Source organism: Scophthalmus maximus, chromosome 14, assembly GCF_022379125.1.
Source record: "Scophthalmus maximus strain ysfricsl-2021 chromosome 14, ASM2237912v1, whole genome shotgun sequence".
NCBI lineage: Eukaryota > Metazoa > Chordata > Actinopteri > Pleuronectiformes > Scophthalmidae > Scophthalmus > Scophthalmus maximus.
The window spans coordinates 4,296,181-4,314,393 of NC_061528.1; the positions used below are offsets into that span (position 1 = coordinate 4,296,181).

The window sequence follows — 18,213 nt, forward strand, 5'->3', positions numbered from 1 at the left end:
CGTGCGTGTGTGTTCGTGCGCGCGTGCGTGTGTGTGTTCGTGTGCGTGCGTGTGTGTCTGCGTGCGTGTGTGTGTTCGTGTGTGTGTGTTCGTGTGTGTGTGTTCGTGCGCGTGTGTGTTCGTGTGTGTGTGTTTGTGCGTGCGTGCGTGGAGCGACGCGTCGATGAGGTCGTGCTCTCGAATCTGTACCGGCCGTGGCTTTGTTTTCCACTTTTTAATTTGACACTTTTCCTTTTTGAATACGAATTCAAATGGATTTGCATCGTTCTCCCTCGAAATTCAGACCCCCTCCCCCCCCTCCCCGGTGGGGAGCAGGCTGGCATTTATGCGTTGATCAGTCACGCGCCGGGACCGGTCCTGTTCCCACGTGCGCCCGCGTTGTCAATTAAAACCCGCGGTACACGCCGCGTGCTCCAGTGGGCCGGCTCTGTCTAATGGGGCTCGGTGCGGAGAGACTACCCGTGGCAGCATTAATGAAGAGACGGCACTTAGTTATCATCATCATCCTCCTCCTCCTCATCATCTGGTTTGCAGTGACTGATTTCTCGCTTCCCCAGAAATAAAACATTGGAGACCCAACTCCAGCCGGGCCATGGGAACGCACTTCGCGGTGCATTGACCCCCAACGAGTCTCCGCCCGGCGTCCCTGCGAGAAAAGCTGTCGCTTTGGGGGGTTTTTTTCAGTGTTGTCGGCAGAGTTACAGTTCAGATGTATCAGCGGAGGAGGGGGAGACGGGAGCCGACAGGGAGCAGAAGGGTTCCTCTCCAGAAATAGAACAGAAGGACGTGGAAGAGAGAGAGAGAGACAGTCTGGTTACTCTTTCCAGAAAACCCCACAAACTTTTTCATAAAATAAATAAGGAATTCAAATGAATGGAAGCTTTTATGAAGTCTGTCAGCTGCAGTGGAGCGAGTTAGCTGATGTAGATATGGTGTACAGTCTTCATCAGGAGCCGGGGGGTGGATGGGTGGGTCAGAGTGCCCTTCATTTCCTTGTCAACCTTAACTGTGCGATAATTATTGTAACCGTGGCGATGACCGCCCGCTGCCGCGCTGCAGGAGTGCGATTTCAAAAGCCCCGTCCGACACCTCATGACTTTTCGTACCAAAAGGTGATCTACGTTGTGTCGATTGCAAATGATCGCAGGCGACATATTTATCTTTCATAGTATTAGATGTTTTTCTGTGCAACGTCCACACGAATGGAGAGGCTTTGGGGATTCACAGCACTTGGTTGACGTCAAGGAAAGATTGTGGTCCTGTTTTGATACAGGAAATAGTTCATATCTTCATTATTATTCAAACTGTATCTACGAAAAACACCATCTTCCCTTTACCAAAGTGATTTTTTTGACCCAGGTCTCTGGTGGGACATCCTACCGCCTCCCGGTGACTCGGCTCCTGTACCTCGTTAAAGAAGAACATGATTCAGTCAGTGATTATGTTTCCAGGAGTCGTGACAGTGGTTAATATCCAAATGAATTCCATTTCGTATGAACTGCGGCCTTTGACCTTCAACATTCGTCGTTGCCGGTTGCTCTCTTTCTTGTCTGAAGGTTCTAATCTCTTCTCTAAACGTATCAAAGGCCGACGTCCGGTTGATTTTTAAAATAATCCAGAATGAGGTACCAGTTACCCAACGGCTCACGGTGAAGAAAATGAACACTCACCCATCTTCATTCTGGCTTCATTTCGCTTTCAACCACTGGAGGAAATGGGAAACAGCTACAGGGCATGTTCAGGCCAACAAGGGTCCGACCGCTCGCACGCATCCGGCTTTGGCAGAAAAACTCAGCGTCGCCCGGCAGAGACGTTGATCCCTCATCTCTCAACTTTTGTTGCGATACAACCCAGCGTCATCTGGCAAGGCCCGGCGTCAAATATACTTGCAATGTGCATAACTCTGTGTCGTGAGTGCTGGTGGTGTTTGAGTCCAAATGCCTCTGTCATAATTTAGTATTTGAAACCCTTGTGCAGGGTCTTTGGCATCTGAGGAGCCTTCACATTCACAGATCTCTCAAAACTGGGCCTCCGTGATCTAATTTCATGTCTCAGCGGCGGCCGAAGCCGAAACATTAACAATTTTCTTTTTTCAATTATCGATTTCAAAACTCTAAAGGTCTTTGTGTTACGTTCTATACATCTGGAGCTGTGTGTGTGTGTGTGTGTGTGTGTGTGTGTGTGTGTGTGTGTGTGTGTGTGTGTGTGTGTGTGTGTGTGTGTGTGTGTGTGTGTGTGTGTGTGTGTGTGTGTGTGTGTGTGTGTGTGTGTGTGTGTGTGTGTGTGTTATTATGGGTGCTTATGCGATCCTGCCCGGCCGTCCAGGGGTGAGTGACCGGGGGGCAGCCTGTGAAATTGAATCCAGCCAGGTTTGAGGAGGGGTCTTTCCATCGCACCCCCCTGTCAGTCCCTGAGTACGACTGCTGCTGATGGGATCACGGCTGTGGATCACCACTGCTAATAACACTCCGCACCCCCCCTCCTCTCCCGCTGGCTGGCGAGGGGCGGTGGTGCCCCCTTCACGCTCACTAACACACCACTTAATTGCCGCGTCGGCGCACGGGGCGGATTCTAATCAACTGCGATGGGACGGCGGGGAAATGTATTCGCTTTTGATCACCTTTCCAATCTTTAAAAAAAGATTTTGCTTCATTTTCCTGCCAAGACCTTTAGTCAATTAGTCATTTAGATTGTTGACAAAAGCGAAATGCCAAATATTATCCGGGTCCCTTCTTCTCAGTCGTGAGGATTTTCTGCTTTCGCCTGTTATGTCAAATTTGCTCCCAGAATTCGTGTCGCGCCATTGGTTGGACAGAGCAAACAATCAGTGAACCAGTTGATGATGAAAAGAAAATGATCATCGGTTGCAGCCTTTCATGATATTTGTCCAATTTATGCGTCGAGATTGATGGTTTTGTGTGTCTGGCTCGAGGCGCCTTCTGCTTCTTAGCATATCTGGGTCTCGTCTCTCTCATCAGTCTCGTTTCCAGCCACAGTTTCCAGAAACTTAGATCCAATCAACTCACTGTTCTGAACCTGCCCAGCACCAATCAGCTCGCAGACAAAGTCGGAGACTAGCTGGGGAAGAAAGTGCCACTTATGTTTTTGTTTCTTAATCAGCACACGTAAGAGACCAAACATGAGCTCGAAATTATTGAAATTGTCGTTGCTCCGTGTCCGCTGTTTGTGCAAATGACTTTATCGCTAATAAAATAAAAAATAAAGTGTCTTCCGTTGTGTAGCGTTAGCCAGAGCTCAGCAATTTGGCAATACATCATGCTGGAAAGTCCCAGGCCAACCCCCCCCCAAAAAATGATAGCGATCATCACTTCCACACCTGGAAGCAAATAGATGTTATTTATGCATTTGGACTAAAACCTCTCACTCACTGTAATGAACATGAATTCCTACTGGCGTATCGTCACGCGTGGATATGAAGACGAGGCCCAAATAATAATAAGGGTTATAATTACAGCCAAGCAAACCGTATTAACACAAACACACGTCAGCAACCTCCGTAATTAGCTGCAGAACAGTTTTTGTGGAATCCGTGTTGGTGTTTGCGTACCGTGCACAGCCCCCCCCCCCTTATCGTGTATCTGTAGTTTGTAGTCTTTTTTTTCCCTCCGCTCGCCGTATCATGTGCTGCGTCTTGATCCGGGGCCCCTCTTTGAAGTCAGATGTAATAAATTTGCTCATCAATTACTGCTGCCTGGCTCAGCCGTCTCTCTCTCTGTGTGTGTGTGTGCGTGTGTGTTTTGTTTGGTGTCCGCTTCAGTTAATCAGAACAGAGCGCGTCGTGTCATCCTCCAGACAGAAGGCTAATAAATGCGAGCCGTGTGAGCCGCTGCCTCGCGATGCCACGCTCCGCTCCCCGAGTAGAAAGGGGGACGGAGAGGCAAATCCAGATCGCGCGGCCAAATTATGCACACTTTGTGCGAAACCTGTGCACCGAGAGGCGGCAGCCGCCTCGCCGGGGGGGGGGCGCCTCCGTGGCACAAGTGAATCAATCCAGTGTTTTTGTTAGTGTCTTTTATGTAGTCGCTCCAGGACTCTTCCGATGCTCGGCGACGCAGCACCTCCTCGATGTTTGAAGTGAAGAGATGGCGTCTCTTTGCGTCGACAGCCGCTATCAGCCGAGCCGCCGCGTCTGCAGCTCGTCACGGAGGCATGAAGCGGGTGGCAGAGAGGCCAGATGTGAAAAGCCCCTGGAGGTCAGAGACCACCGGGCTCTTTCAAGTGACATACACATGAGAGCAGGGCCGGTAACACCAACTGCTTCATCTCAACATGATAACAGATCACATTATACTTCACAAATGCAACAATGTGACGACGACAAAAGGGGAAATGTTTCTCTTTAGTACGCAGCCATTCAAATAGTCATCTGTCTGTAAAGGACACACATCAATCGATTAGTCGTTTGGTCCATAAGATGTCACTAAATGTTGAAAAACTTTACTGTCACAGAGGAGCAAAGGAAGCAGAAAAGATTCACATTTCATGAATTTTGACTCTCTTTTTTCTCCCCCCCCCCATAAAAACGACTTGATTAATCGATTATCAAAATAGTAGTCGATTAATAATCGTTTACTGGATCGTCAGTTGCAGCGCCACGTTCCACAGCCCTGGACGTCCACTAATGACATCATGAAATGATCGGCCGTGTGCGGGGGCCGGTTGGTTGCGGTTGCCGGTTTAATCGCGAAGAGCAACAAGAAGAAGTAAGAAGAAGAAGAAGTAATCCTGCTGTAGAAAACTTAAACACTCAACGGGAAAAGTCCCGTCTGCCTTCTCTTCCTTGGTCGACCCCTAAAAGCCTCGGTTACCTTTTTCTTATCTCATATCTAATCAGCTGTTATTTTTGAGCAAGCGCAGAAACCCTGCAGGGGAGAAAACAACCAACGACCTCTGTGACCTCTCGGCTTCACAAGGGCCGACGTCCTCTCAGAGCGGACGGCACGTCGGCGTCACGCTGCGGATGCGTCGTGTCTCTCTGTCTTTTTGCTCCCTGGCAGCTCGTCACCTGGGCGCCGACCCTCTGACCCGTCCGCTCCGACACGTTGCTCTGCTAAATGGCGGCGAAAAGGACACGACTGTGAAAGCTGGAAATGTAGCGCCGATCACGCAAAGGACGTTCTGGTAGTAAATCGAGTGACGGCAACAGAAAAGCTTCTGTTGAATTCATGTGATGAATATGAAACTATAGATTTAACAGGTTGGTCAATTACCAAATGATCAAAAATGAAGCGCCAATTAAAATGAAGCGCTTCTTGTGACGCCTCATCTCACGTTACGTCTTTGATTCGTTTCATTTGAAGAATTTTTGGAGGCTGGAAGAAAACGAAACAAAGGTTTCTTTTGTTCTTTTCTTTTTCTTTTGTCTCTCATTGATAATCATGGTGATGTCTGTTTCTGGGTTATGGGACCATTGAATGGACAAAATCTGAAATTTGGCAAATGTCAATTTGGGCCCTTGGAATTTTTCCATGGGCATTTCTTTATACCTATTTCACTGTCATAAACAAAAAGCTGACAGAAATGTATTTTTGAAAGGAAAGATCATGGAATATCTATTATTGAATTCGGACCATTAAACATAACTTAAATAACAAAAACAAAACAATTTCTCTTGTCAACTGAACTGAAAGAAAGATGCATTACACACTGTTGATTGCTTCCTGTGAACGTCTTCAGACATTATCAACGCTGATTGCTTTTCTATAATCCACATTCACAGCAGCTCTGTACAACAACACAGGTCCGCTATTTCACCTGTTGCACTCACTTTCGTGTTTTCGGAAAAACTTCTGTCTGATCGCGTCACTTTAAAAGAAGAAGCGCCTGAGCTCGGCTCGTACAGTGACTTTTATAATGCGAGAGTCTCTCAGCCGCCGAGCTCCTCTGATCGAGTTGGGGGAGTTTAAATCAATACGGGCCCGCGGGGCCTCGCAGTTCACACGGCGAAACGGTATCAGGTAGACACAGAGAGAAATAATATCTGTGTGTGTGTGTGTGTGTGTGTGTGTGTGTGTGTGTGTGTGTGTGTGTGTGTGTGTGTGTGTGTGTGTGTGTGTGTGTGTGTGTGTGTGTGTGTGTGTGTGTGTGTGTGTGTGTGTGTGTGTGTGTGTGAGAGAATGAAGGTGTGAGACTGTGGTTGACAGTGCCAAGTGAAATCCTAATAGAGTTTCTGAGGGCCAGGCGGAGTGTGTTATTACGGGCCGGGATGTGGAAGGGGTATAAGATGGCTGGCTGTTACAGGTGTGTGTGTGTGTTTTAAAGTGGGAGAATAGTGTGTGTGTGTGTGTGAGAGATACAATCTGATGTTTTTTATTTTTGGGCCCTCTTCTTCTCCTTCCACATTTTTCAAACTTTATCCAAACATCAAAACCTTCAGTTCAATCAGGACATTCCAGCTTGTATTTTTTCAGAACTTTCACACTTCACGAAATATTAAACGTCCTCATTCTTCTTCGTCCAGATTCAAGCCGGCGGTCCAGTCGGGCGTCGGGCCGTTCAGACGTCATTATCCGTCTCTCTGGCGTCAGCCCCCCCCCCCCCCCCCCCCCCCGGTCGCTCCTGGATTGTTTTCTGACTGCTCCCGTTACAGCGAGTGGTTTGTTTACCGTAACCGAGAACCGGCGTCTGTACGATCATCTGTTCAGAGTGTTTCCGCTGAAATTGGCGATTTAAAATGAGTGAAAAACATCTGAAGAGCTGTGATCTGCTCCGCTCTTTGAGACGGAAACACGGCCGCTGTGTTTTTTCCCGGAACCGGACCAAATCTTATTCGTGCAATTTGTTCAAAATTAATGAAGCAGCTTCTCACACTCTGGAATACTGCACGTGTGCTCTGACTAGAGTCTATTTGAAGACAGTGAAAACGGAATTAATATTCTCTGGTGCCTTTTCGCATCTCATGTCCAAATTCAGAAGCACATTGTGAGATTTCTGACTAGAAAATAGTCGTTGTCAAGCTGATTTCACTGCTACTCCGTCGATCATTTGATTGATTTTTTACCTGATCACTGATTGATTTATTCATTTTTTTCCATTTCGGTCGTGTGAGGCTGCCGCTGGAGATCCGGCTGATCAGTGACCTCTGACCTCAGTTCTGAGCAGCTTCCGCCCTAATTTAAGCGAAGGAGTTATTTCAGTGTCAGGACACGAACGAGTAATTCAAGCGCGCTGCGTTTTGATCTAATGGAACAAATTGCAAATTAGTGCTCACAGCTTATTGGTTCGAGGATGCAAATTAGTCATTTGCATCCTCGAACCAATAAGCTGTGAGCACTCACTCCCCGGGAAAACAAATCACTCTGGACTCGAGGTCTCCACTTATTACCTGCTCCCTCGTTCTGGAGCGTGTAGCTTCACCTCGCCGGCCTCAGATGTCACAGATCCGCCGACGTAAGACTGGTCTGCGGCGGGGACGAGATATGTGCGCATATCCAATGTCCTTTTTTCCCTCTTTGTCCTCGCTTCGCCGCCTCCTCTCACATCCCGTCTCCGCCGTCAGGTCCCAGAGCAATATGAGTGTATCAGGTGGCACCTTCCCTCCGGCGCCGCGACGCCTTCATCCGCCACATGCCGCTGATTTGATATCAGACACAATCCAGACAGCGCCTGCCATCCTCGCCACCTCATCAGCCCTGTCACTCAATGTTACCCCCCCCCCCCCCCACAAACACACACACACACACTCACACACACACACACACACACACACACTCACACTGCTCTATCCAGTGCGAGGTCAAACCCTCCCTCATTCCTGGAGAAGCCCCTCTCGCTGGTTGTGCCTGTGTCTCAATAAGCGGGGATGCGTTGCCGTGACCCCGCCGCCGTCGCCCTTCTTTTTCTTTTCCCGAGAAGAGAAAGAGAAAAGTCTTCTCTATCACCCTGTGGCCATCTTCTTCCCCGCACATTCCTGCGTCCCCCCCCCCACCCCCGAGTGTGTTGTCTGCATGTCGGGCCCCGTTCCCCTTGAGACGCTCCTGCCCCCTGCCCTCCCCACCATCGCCGTGCAGGCATTAAAGAGATTGGTGGGGTCGAGCCATTGAGTCGAATTAGACACGGTCAATGTAGCCTTTGCCGACCCCCCCCCCCCCCCTTGAATAGGATGGGAATATGCTGGCTACATGCAGACGTAGCGGGCTTGTCGGCGGTTCATCACCACGCTGTAAAGTGGGTTTGATTTGTTGGTTTGATTAAAACGGTCGGCATGTACGAACACATGTTCTGCTCAGGGGTTTTTTCTTCGTCGTCTTCCTCCGAGAGCGTAGAGGCGACACGGGGAGATGAAAAAGGACGCGCGTGAAACGACTCCTGCTGCGTTCCATCTTGTTGTAAACCTGCTCCGTTCACATTCCGAGTCGGGCGGCGCCGATCTCGTGTTTAGTTCCTCGGGGAAACAGGTGTCACTTCCTCCTGTTGCAAATTCATTGTCTTTTTTTTTTTTTCATTTCTTTTTGCACGCGCGCAAGAGCGAGAGAGAGAGGAAGTTCCTTTGAGCTGTTTTGGATGAGGAGACATTGGCCACGGAAGCTAATGATGAGCGTTGGGAGGATCGCAGCAGCGCTCGGCGGGAAACAACATCCTTTTTTTTCATCCACTTGAAGCTCTGGAGGGGCTTAATTTGGAATCCTGCTATAAAAAACAAAAAAGGATGCTTAACAATGATGACTAATCACTTCTAACGAATCAAAGACAAATGGAAAAGACCCCCCGGGAGCTTCTCTGCAGAAATTGCCAATTACATTTCTCATCTTCTATCTGGGATGACAATTTTTTTTCCCCGTTCTAAACGCGACAAACATTTAGTTTTTGGTCTTTTTGCACCTTAACACTCCCGTTTCTTGTGTGAAGACACTTCTCTCTTCCAGGTTGGCAAACTGCTTCCCAATGGGCCAGAAGCAATTTAATCATATGTGTCGTAATGGATTCGGATGAGATTGTGTTGGGGGGGAGGGGTCAGCATTGACTTGTAATTAGAGGTGTACTCCCCGCGCAGGCGAGGTTGAAATGAGGCGCGGTGCTCTCTGGAAACTCCTGATCCTCGACTCGGAGTCTCGAGAGCGAGGGGGAGAAAGAAATGAGGGGGGGGGGTCAAGAGGGTAAAGCTGAGTGGAGGAGCGGGTCAAAACTGAAGATCGACAAAGTTGTCGTCTGACAAAAGAAAAAGTATGCGTATTGAAGAGCAGCAGTTGTGATTCCTTGCGCCCCCCCCCCCCCCCGACGTCAGTAGAATGATCGGTCATGGCATCGCTGAAGACACAGGCGATCTGTCTCAAGTCAGGAGAACGGTCGTGAAAATGCCAAAATATGAAAGGGAGCAGACTATTACGGGAGGAGCCCGACACATGACCATCTACCAATTCCCTTGAACAGACAAGGCAATGAAGAGTCATCCAACTCGCTGTAAGTTTCAGAAATACACGACGTGCTCTCACTGTGATCCCCCACAGCTCTCGCTCACATTTGCCCGTTTCCAGCTCTCCATCGACCGTGGAGCACTCCGCCCTCCGCAGCGCTGCGCATCACCCGGCTCCCCGCCGGGTGGAGGCTGTGGAGAGGGTCTGTGCCCAAACGCACACTCAACCTGGTTCCCGCTGCCTGGCGACCAAATTGGCTGCTCTGTTGCCATAGATACATGGCATTGGCATTGGCAGGGACTTACGGGAGCCGGCGCCGAGGAAGAGGTTGAGATTTACCGACCGCCATCTGGATAAAGAGTTTCCTCATCTTCCTTCTTCTTCAAATTGGAGAGCTTACCTTGTTTGTGGAGGAACTTTCCAAAATTATCTTGGAGCCAAGGCATTGTATTTTATTTTATTTATTTTTTTTTTAACTTTAAGCTACCGGGAGAGAAAAACAAAACAGGGTGTTGCTCTGCACCGGGTTTGTTTACCAGGCTGAAGCATCCCGCCGAGACACTGTTTGCCTCCTGTCAACAGACAAACACAGCCAGGAGTGAGAGATTTCTTTTTACTCACTGTTGTATATGAGTGCAATATTTTAGGGCAATGGTATTTAAAGGGGCAGTATGCGATTTTGGAGAAAAAACTTGTTTTTCTCTTTCAGTTGTTGTTGTGATTGTACTGCTCTGACCTCGGGTGTGAGAGTCCGACGTGCTAGCCACTAGGCCCCAACCCCGGAGGTGCAGCGCCACCGGCTAGCGCGTCTTTTTTCAAAGTGTCAACAAGTGATGTTTACAAACTGCAGTCGCAGCGTTGTGTGGTGCGGTCCGCACCATTTTTTTTTCCTTTCCGATGTATTTGTTGGTCCTGAACTGAGCTAAAAGCCCAGATTGTTTCCCGGCACGCGCACAGACGCGACAGAACGGACCGTGAGGGAATGTTCCCTGATTGCTACAAAGCGCGTATCGCCTCAGAAACGGTTACCGCCCCTTTAAATGTAATCAAGTAATTTGCGAGTATTTTCAGAAACCCCCCCCCAGGTTGCAGAAGTTCCTCAGGTTGCATCTCTGTTTCCAAACGCTGCCTGGATACAGCGAGCGGAGTCCCGCTCTTGTTTATTCAGATGGTTAGAGGAGTAACGAGGGTTGTTCAAAGTCTGCGGCTCTTGCGTTTTTCCGCGGCAAGCTGTGACCTCCATCATCGCACATACATGAAGAATGAACACTTTCCAATACTTGGATGTATTGTACAGCAGCTGCTGACTCCAGGGACTTTTTTTTCTTTGGACTGTTTTGCACTGTGTTGGTGTAAGTATATATATATATATATACATATATATATATATATATATATATATATATGTATTTAAAGGACTAGGAAATGTTTTTCTTCCTCCTCAGTTTTCACTGCAACTGTTAGGCAGTTAATCTCTCTCTCCTCGCCCAAGTCAACGAGTTATTGACAAAGAGACGTGCCTGGACATCTATTAGTCCAATCTGCACAGGGACCCTGGAGGCCCTCGGCATACGGTGCACCTTTAATCGACTCATTGTGTCCTGCAGGACGCGTGACAGGATGACTGGTGGGCAAACAGTGGCTCAGTGAGTCTTTTTAAAAGGCATCAGTTGTGTGTGTGTGTGTGTGGGGGGGGGGGGGGGGGGGGGGGACAGCGTCCTCAGAGCTATAGATCGTCCTGGTTCCTTGATGACAACCTGTTGCTAATCCCAAACACAGCAGGGGGGGAAATTGGACGGACTCTCTCAGGTCCCTTTGGTGTTGCCGTAAAGGGCCATGCAAGAAACACACACACACAGACACACAGACACACACACACACACACACACACACACACACACGCACGGCCTCTCAGGAGTGGATGTTGGCACACAGCATGCTTCAGTTCTGCCCACTCGCTGTGACCCAGTGTGGAGTGTGACCAGCTGTCCATGGCGGGAGTTTTTCCAGAAGCCTGCGCGTGCTCGCGTGCATGATGGGACCTTCTTCAGAAGGACGACCAGTACAGGTCCCTCCGCGCGTGTGCGTGTGTCCAGAGCTCGCCCACCGCAGTCGGAGGTTTGCGGCGGAGTGCCCGCTCGTCTGTCGCGATCTCCCGCCCTCGCTGCTCCCACTCCAGCTTTTAGACTAATGAGAGGATTTGTAGAGTCAGCCATTGACTTTTCAGGTGGCGCTGATTTGATGTGAATTAAGCATCTGCCGACACTGCTCCTGCAGATTATAGAAATGAGGGGGGGGGGGGGGGGGGTTGTTCTCATCATAACTCTTGCTCTGTAAGCACAATGTTCCCAAATGATTTCAACCAGGAACTTAAATCTTGCGTCATCCTAAATTGTCTCTCTCCGAAGAGACGGAAATCTCAGAAAACCTGGATGTAGAGTCTGCTGAAGGTGTGATTCCTTTTTTAAAATTATATATATATATATATATATATATATATACCATTAATACAGAGGCAGGGGTGTTTTCAGTGTTGAAACAAATCAGGACTTTGTCAAAACTGGGAACATATGGTCCTTCTTCCAGGTTTTCATTAAAAGCCTTGCTACAGCAATCGGAACAACAGAAGACGCTCCGCTTCACTTGTGCCGAGCGGGTATCGGCGCGACGTGATTTACAAATAAAAACGACGGAGGAGCTTTCCGGGCATGTGTCTCGAGATTAAGACGAGATTGAAAAATAGGAAAGTGAAGCCAGGGGGAAGGTTTGACTCCATCATTTAAAAAAAACAAGAACTCGCTCACCGAGAATTCTGATCTGGTTCGGATGGAATAAATTTGTAAGGTGTGTATTTTATTATTATGATGTCTTTTTTGAGGAATCCCAGCCCTTAACAACAGCTCGTCTGTTTGTGCGGATTCAATCTTGTTGCGCTCCACTTTGCTGGGTTAAAAAAAACAAAAAACTGAAGACCTCCAAATGAAATGGCAAAATACCTTTTTCCAAACAAACACAATCACCGCCGCAGCCCCAAAGTGCTCTTTCTCGTTTGGGACAAAACAACCGATGGGAGAAACCGTCGGAAAACGCTCAGACCCTGAACGCGTCACCAGCCCGTCAATCTACGACGTCGTGTCCTACAGAAAGGGACTAAGGCCTGAGTGACATGTGAATATGTGATGAGGCGGGTCGTCCACTAACCAGAAGGAAAGTGGGTCCGATCCCCGGCTCCTCCTCGAGCGAGACACTGAACCCGTAAAAAAATGCACCTGATGGAGTGTGAATGATGTGCAGTGTAGAGAAGTGCCGGGTGAATGCGTGCAGATGGGTGAGTGTGAATTGCAGCGTGAGGCGCTTCGAGTGGTCGTGGAGATTAAAGCGCCGTCTAAGTGCAGTCCATTCGCCATTCCCCATCGATCAAATGAACAGGGAGGAGGTCTGACGGCGAGCTCTCCGTTGCCTCACGAGGTCCGCTGGGATCCGCAAAGCGCCAAGAAGCTGGACTCGCGTCAGACCACTGTCGTCTGCGTTCGGGCGGCGTCTCGGGTCCTTTTCACTGTAAGGCGATCTTTTTGGTAACGGAACCCAAGCAGCAAATGGCCGTTGGTGCTAAAAGGCAGTTGACTTGGTCGTCGGGCCGGATCACAGAGTGTTAATAGGAGACAAGGCCCAGGTAGAAGGGAACCTCGAAATGATCAAGTCAGTGTGGACAATCGGAAACCGTCCTTATTTCTCAATGGGACCTCGTGGGGAACAGCTCTGCAGGCAGGTCACATGGGTGGCCAGCTGATGGGCAGAAGTAGGAAATTGCACACAGTGCAGGTGAACGGTCATTTGACCCCATACAGTTAAAAGGCCGATCGTGAATCTGAGGTCCCAAGGCTTCTTCAAGCGCGGCCGACACATTCGTCTTTTCCCTCCCCGAGCGACATGGGATCCAACAGGTGGATCCTTCCCGGCCCAATCTATCCCAGGGACCATTGCACCGCGGCGACAAACTTTCGAGCCGTGAGCGACTGCAGCTCCTTTGCCAGGCGAAAGCAGTCACGTCGGAACAGGACGGCGACGGCGAATGAGAAATCCGCCGTAGAACCCAGACCGCCTCGTTTTGCTTTCGTCCGTCGTGGCCCCTGAAGTCTGGGACAGAACTTATAGAGTCTGGAAAACAATGAAATGACTGGGAAGCAAAGGTAGAAGAGGGAGACAATACAGACGTGACGTGATCCCTTCTTCTTCTCTCTGTGGGTCGGACATTTCCGTCTGGATGGCGAAGTGCATGAATGAAACTTTGGTGACACATAATAAACATCATTTTCAAATACAATAAATCTGTATGGGTGCGGAGAAGACCAGATCAGAGTGATCGATGCTGCACCAAACGCCAAACACAACTGTCCATGGACACGTCCAGAAAACCTACGATGATGATGAGGAGGAGGGAGCGCGACACCTGAAACTGACAGGTGTTCCTGGGTTGTATTTCCTCTTCCTGACTCGTAACCGTAGCAACGGCGGCGGAGCCCTTTAACTTGAAACTGAAACTCGAGAGCCCAGTTCACTGAACACTTCCAGCGGCCTGCGTCGCCTTCCGCCGTTCAATGACAAACACGGGCGCCGTGTGCATTTGCCTAATTAGCTCGCAGCCGCAGTGAAAGGGATGATTGATTGCGGGGCAATGCGGTTGACTTGCAACTCAACCGAGCTCATAATTCGCCGTCGATCGAAGCATTAGCGAGAAAACGACGACAACAACAACAACGACAACAACCGCGCGGCCACAGAGAGACGCCGACCCGGGGGCCGAAGTTCCGCCGGACGTCGGCGCTGCCCCCTGTTTTTTGTTTTTTTTTAATCCCCTCTAATGACATTACACCTCGCTGAGACGCCGAACTGCTGGTCTCAGCCCGGCGCCGCGGACTCGCGCGTGACGACTGGAGGCGACTGCGTTCGCTCGGTGGAAAAAGGCGCGAGAGAGTGCGCGCGTCGCTCTCTGCCGGCCGCCGGGAACTACTCGCGCAACTCACGAGTTCGAATGGGGGGGCCAGACGGTGACGGGATGTCATTCATGTGTCGATTTGAATCACACGTGGGGAACCCTCTGCCTCGTTGCGTAGTGTCCACCGTTGCTTTCACATTTTAAAAAGTTGAATCCCTAACTTTGATTAATCGGCCCGAGGTCGGAGGTCAGGTACGGCGCCCCCTTCAGATGTTGCGCAAGCCTTTTTTTTTTGCTGCTCTGTGTCTTTCACACTTGTTTTTTTCCTTCTATATTTTTGACTTTCATATCTCGTCTTCCCAGCCACCCACTAGTTACCTAACATCCCCTCGCTTTCATCCCACGTTTTTCTGTACTTTAACCCAAAATATTTCATATCTTTTTGCATTATTTTTCCATTCTGCGTCTGTTCTCCAGTGCTGAACTTCGGGAGACGGGGGCCCACGAGGATCTGAAAGCTCGCGGAGAGAAAAAGGATTTTTTTGAAGTGAATAGAGGGAGCTTCTTCTCTCTTTGGAGTCCGATGTTGTGTTGCCGGTGCTGACGTTGTCTCTCCTCTCCTCTCTCCTCCAGCTGTATCCCGGAGGCCCACCTTGGCAGTTAGAGGAGAGGTCATCACCATGACGGCGTCCTCGCAGGACTCCACGCCCTCGTCCGTGGCCCGCCTCGTCCTGCCCCTGCTCCTCCTCCTCCTCCTCCTCCTCCTCCCGGCTGTATTCGCGCAGAACTCCGTCCCGACGAGTCCGACCCCGCCGCCGTTTGACCCGCTGACCCGGCCGGAGTGCACAAAGAAGGAACATCCGAAGGTCTCCATCCAAGGTCAGACCTCCTTTGGAACCGCTCGTTCCCACATCTGATAACGCGACACACAACGTTTACAGGGACACAAGGAAACTGGGAGAAAAGCAGGTTACGTACACAGAAGCCGGATAGTAATCAGATACTAGGGCTGCAGCTAACGGTTATTGTCATAATCGAAAAATCTGTCCATTATTTTCCGGATTAATCGATTAGTTCTTTGGTCCATAATATGTCATAAAATTGTGAAAAATGACCATCCTTTTCCCCCCAAACACAAGATGATGTTTTGTTTTGTCCACACACCAAAGATATTCGGTTCACTGTCACAGAGGAAAAAAAGAAATTAGAAAATATTCACATTTCAGAAGCTGAAATCAAAGAATTTAGACTTTTTTTTAAAAATAAAAACTACTTGAACGAGTTGGCGATTGATTTAGTGACCGATTACTAATGATTAACTGTTGCAGGTCTGTTAGACACCTCTCTCTTCTTGTACTTCCGAACCATAGGTGACTCATATTTATTATAAATCTTTTGTACAAGAGCGTTTGGACCAAGAGAAACATTCTTCCTTGGAGTGTTTGTCTGAATTTCATCAAACGGTGTCATCAGCTGTTCAGTTATTTAGAAGTTGACGTTCTTCACGTCAGTTTCAAGTCTGGTCTAACTTTTTGATTTCGCCATTGGGATACAGGGACCCTCTGCTCTCTGTTACGATGTTGACTCTTCATCCCTTCGCCCTGCTGAAAACCAGCGCGGCCTTTTGCCCGTCACGTGCGCGCGTTCCTGCAAAAAGAAATCCGGTCGAGGCCTCTTGATGCGGACTTGTACTCACTTCCTAGTCCGCTTGGATGGAGGCATTTGCAGTCGGTGCACTACCTGGTGTAGTCACTACCTGGTGTAGTCACTACCTGGTGTAGTCACTACCTGGTGTAGTGGCCACGCAGATGCAACAAAGTGAAAGGCACACCGACGTCTGCACGGAGCCTCGAGGACACTCTTTATTTCCGTCCCGTTGAATTTACGACCCTCGTGTCCCAGCGTGTCCAGGTTCCCACCCGACCGAGAGTGCAAATGGAGCGACTGACGCTGTCGTGATTAATGGATAATGTTTTGTTGCTGTTGTTTTTTTTTTGAAGCCAATTATTTCCTCGCCGGGAACTTGACAACGTTGCTCTAGAGAATGATGTCAATTTTACTGAGCGGGATAATATGTGATAGGAATAATGGGCAAGTCCTCGCGAAACAAGACCCCGGTTGTAACCTGAATTATCTTTCAATGGCGCCGTGCACGTGTGACCTTACTAACCAACAGCTGATCTTAATACCTCTGTTGATGGCAAATCTCAGCGGAAGTTTCCTGTGTGTGGAGCACAGTGAGCCGTGTTCATGAAGAGGCATTATCCCTGTGCCACTCGCAGTCACACCTCACAGTTTGTCCTTCGGGCAGGTCAGAAGAAGAAAAAAAAAAAAACCCCACCGCAACAAAAGACAGCAGCAGGAGACAAGCTAGAGATGATTGTGTAGAAATAATGGCAGGCTCACTATCTCGCCGGTTCATCTGTACAGTGGGCCGAGAAACGAGCTTTCTTCCTGGCGGCGTGAAATGGAACCGAACGGTTTTGGGGGGCACAGGAATCCGCAGATAGATGTGGCAGGATACACGCCACAAGATTGCGGTGTTTATTTTTGAAACGGGGCTGTTTGTGTGTGTCGCCCCCCCCCCCCCCCCCCCCCCCCCCTCCCCTCCCCTCCCCTCGCCGAGCGCGGCGACGAAGATTGGAGGACCGGAACAAAATAAATTGCTGGTGGGGAGAAACGCAAACGACGAAGAGGCGGCCGGAGGGGTTTTTTTTTTTTTGTGATTCAGAATTACACTCTGAGCCCCTCCGAAGCATATCTCGGACATTTCCTCGACAGATTTGGGTTTTTTGCGACGACAGCATTGTTCCCCTGCAGGTCTCCCTCAGTGACCTGTGGCCATGCCGTCGGTCTGAACTCTAATGGCTGATGGAACCAAAGGTGGACGCCAGGAGTCCGGCGCCACTTGGTGCCATTTGCTGGACCCTTCTGCGTAACAGCAGTTTGAGAAGTGTTAGAAGCAGTGAAACGGTTATTTCCGTTTTCCCGCAAAGCCTGCGCCGGTGGGGGTCGCCTACACGCCGCCCCTCGCTCCTGCAGCGTTCCCCTCCGGGCCTCCAGATGTCCAGATTAGCCCGAGCTCCGATTCAAAGGCATTATGTGGAGGCAGCCGCATATAGAAAGGGGCCGGCACAATGGAGGTGTCAGCGAGAACCTGAGATTAGCCGCTGTGATTGATGAGCGTTTTATAGGCGCTTGCTGAAGCGCCACCCCCCCCCCCCCCCGGTCACCTGGGGGAGACCTGGCCGGCGGCCGGCCGAGGAGGTTCTCGCACCCACCTGCACGCGCTTTCAGTGTAATGGCGAAGAAACCGCATTCGTTTGTGGGCTTTCTTTTCGTTTGGCTGCCCAAGGAGGGTTTTGTGTGGCACTAAGTGGCCGAAGGAAAACCGACTGGAATTTGCCAAACTCATGCGTAGTCGAAGACCTGCCATTCCTGGAACCTAAGTCCATTTTGAATAGAAATTGACGGTGTTCTCCACACTTACTTGAAATTCCCAGTTCACCGACATTAAAACTAGGACTAGGTCGTGCGCTCTTCGTCCGTCTTGTCCTCCCTGTGACTTCAAAGACGTATCGATGAAGCAAACGATTCCCATGACTCGGACAGTTTGGAACCGGTTCTCGATTCCCGTCCCCGGCGTCCAAACTTCCGCCCGACACAGAGGAACATTGTTCTTCAGTTGATGTTGTGTTTCTGTCCACATGGCAGAAGTGCGGCGATCCCAATGTTCTGTCCCGAGCTCCTGAGGGAAATATCTGGCTCTTCGGCCGCTAAGTGCTCCGCCATGTTCCACCCACTGTGTCCGCCGGTGGTTCGGTGCTGAACCGCTACAGTGAATAGCCAACAGCCGCCTGCTGCAGATGGCAAACGATTGAGGTCATTGATTTGGAGAATCAC

At 49.7% G+C, this 18,213-nt stretch overlaps 1 protein-coding gene across 7 annotated transcripts in view; it reads left to right on the forward strand.

Moving 5' to 3' along the window:
• Positions 1-18,213, forward strand: part of sema5ba (sema domain, seven thrombospondin repeats (type 1 and type 1-like), transmembrane domain (TM) and short cytoplasmic domain, (semaphorin) 5Ba) — a 128,424-nt gene that overhangs the window by 35,958 nt on the left and 74,253 nt on the right. For all 7 annotated transcript variants that reach the window (XR_007032128.1, XR_007032129.1, XM_047337327.1 and 4 more), the window contains one exon: positions 14,944-15,189. Coding sequence is in view for 5 of the 7 variants with exons in the window: in XM_047337327.1 (XP_047193283.1) it covers positions 14,944-15,189 (246 nt within the window). In the remaining 2 variants the exon portion in view is untranslated. The remainder of the gene's footprint in view (positions 1-14,943; positions 15,190-18,213) is intronic.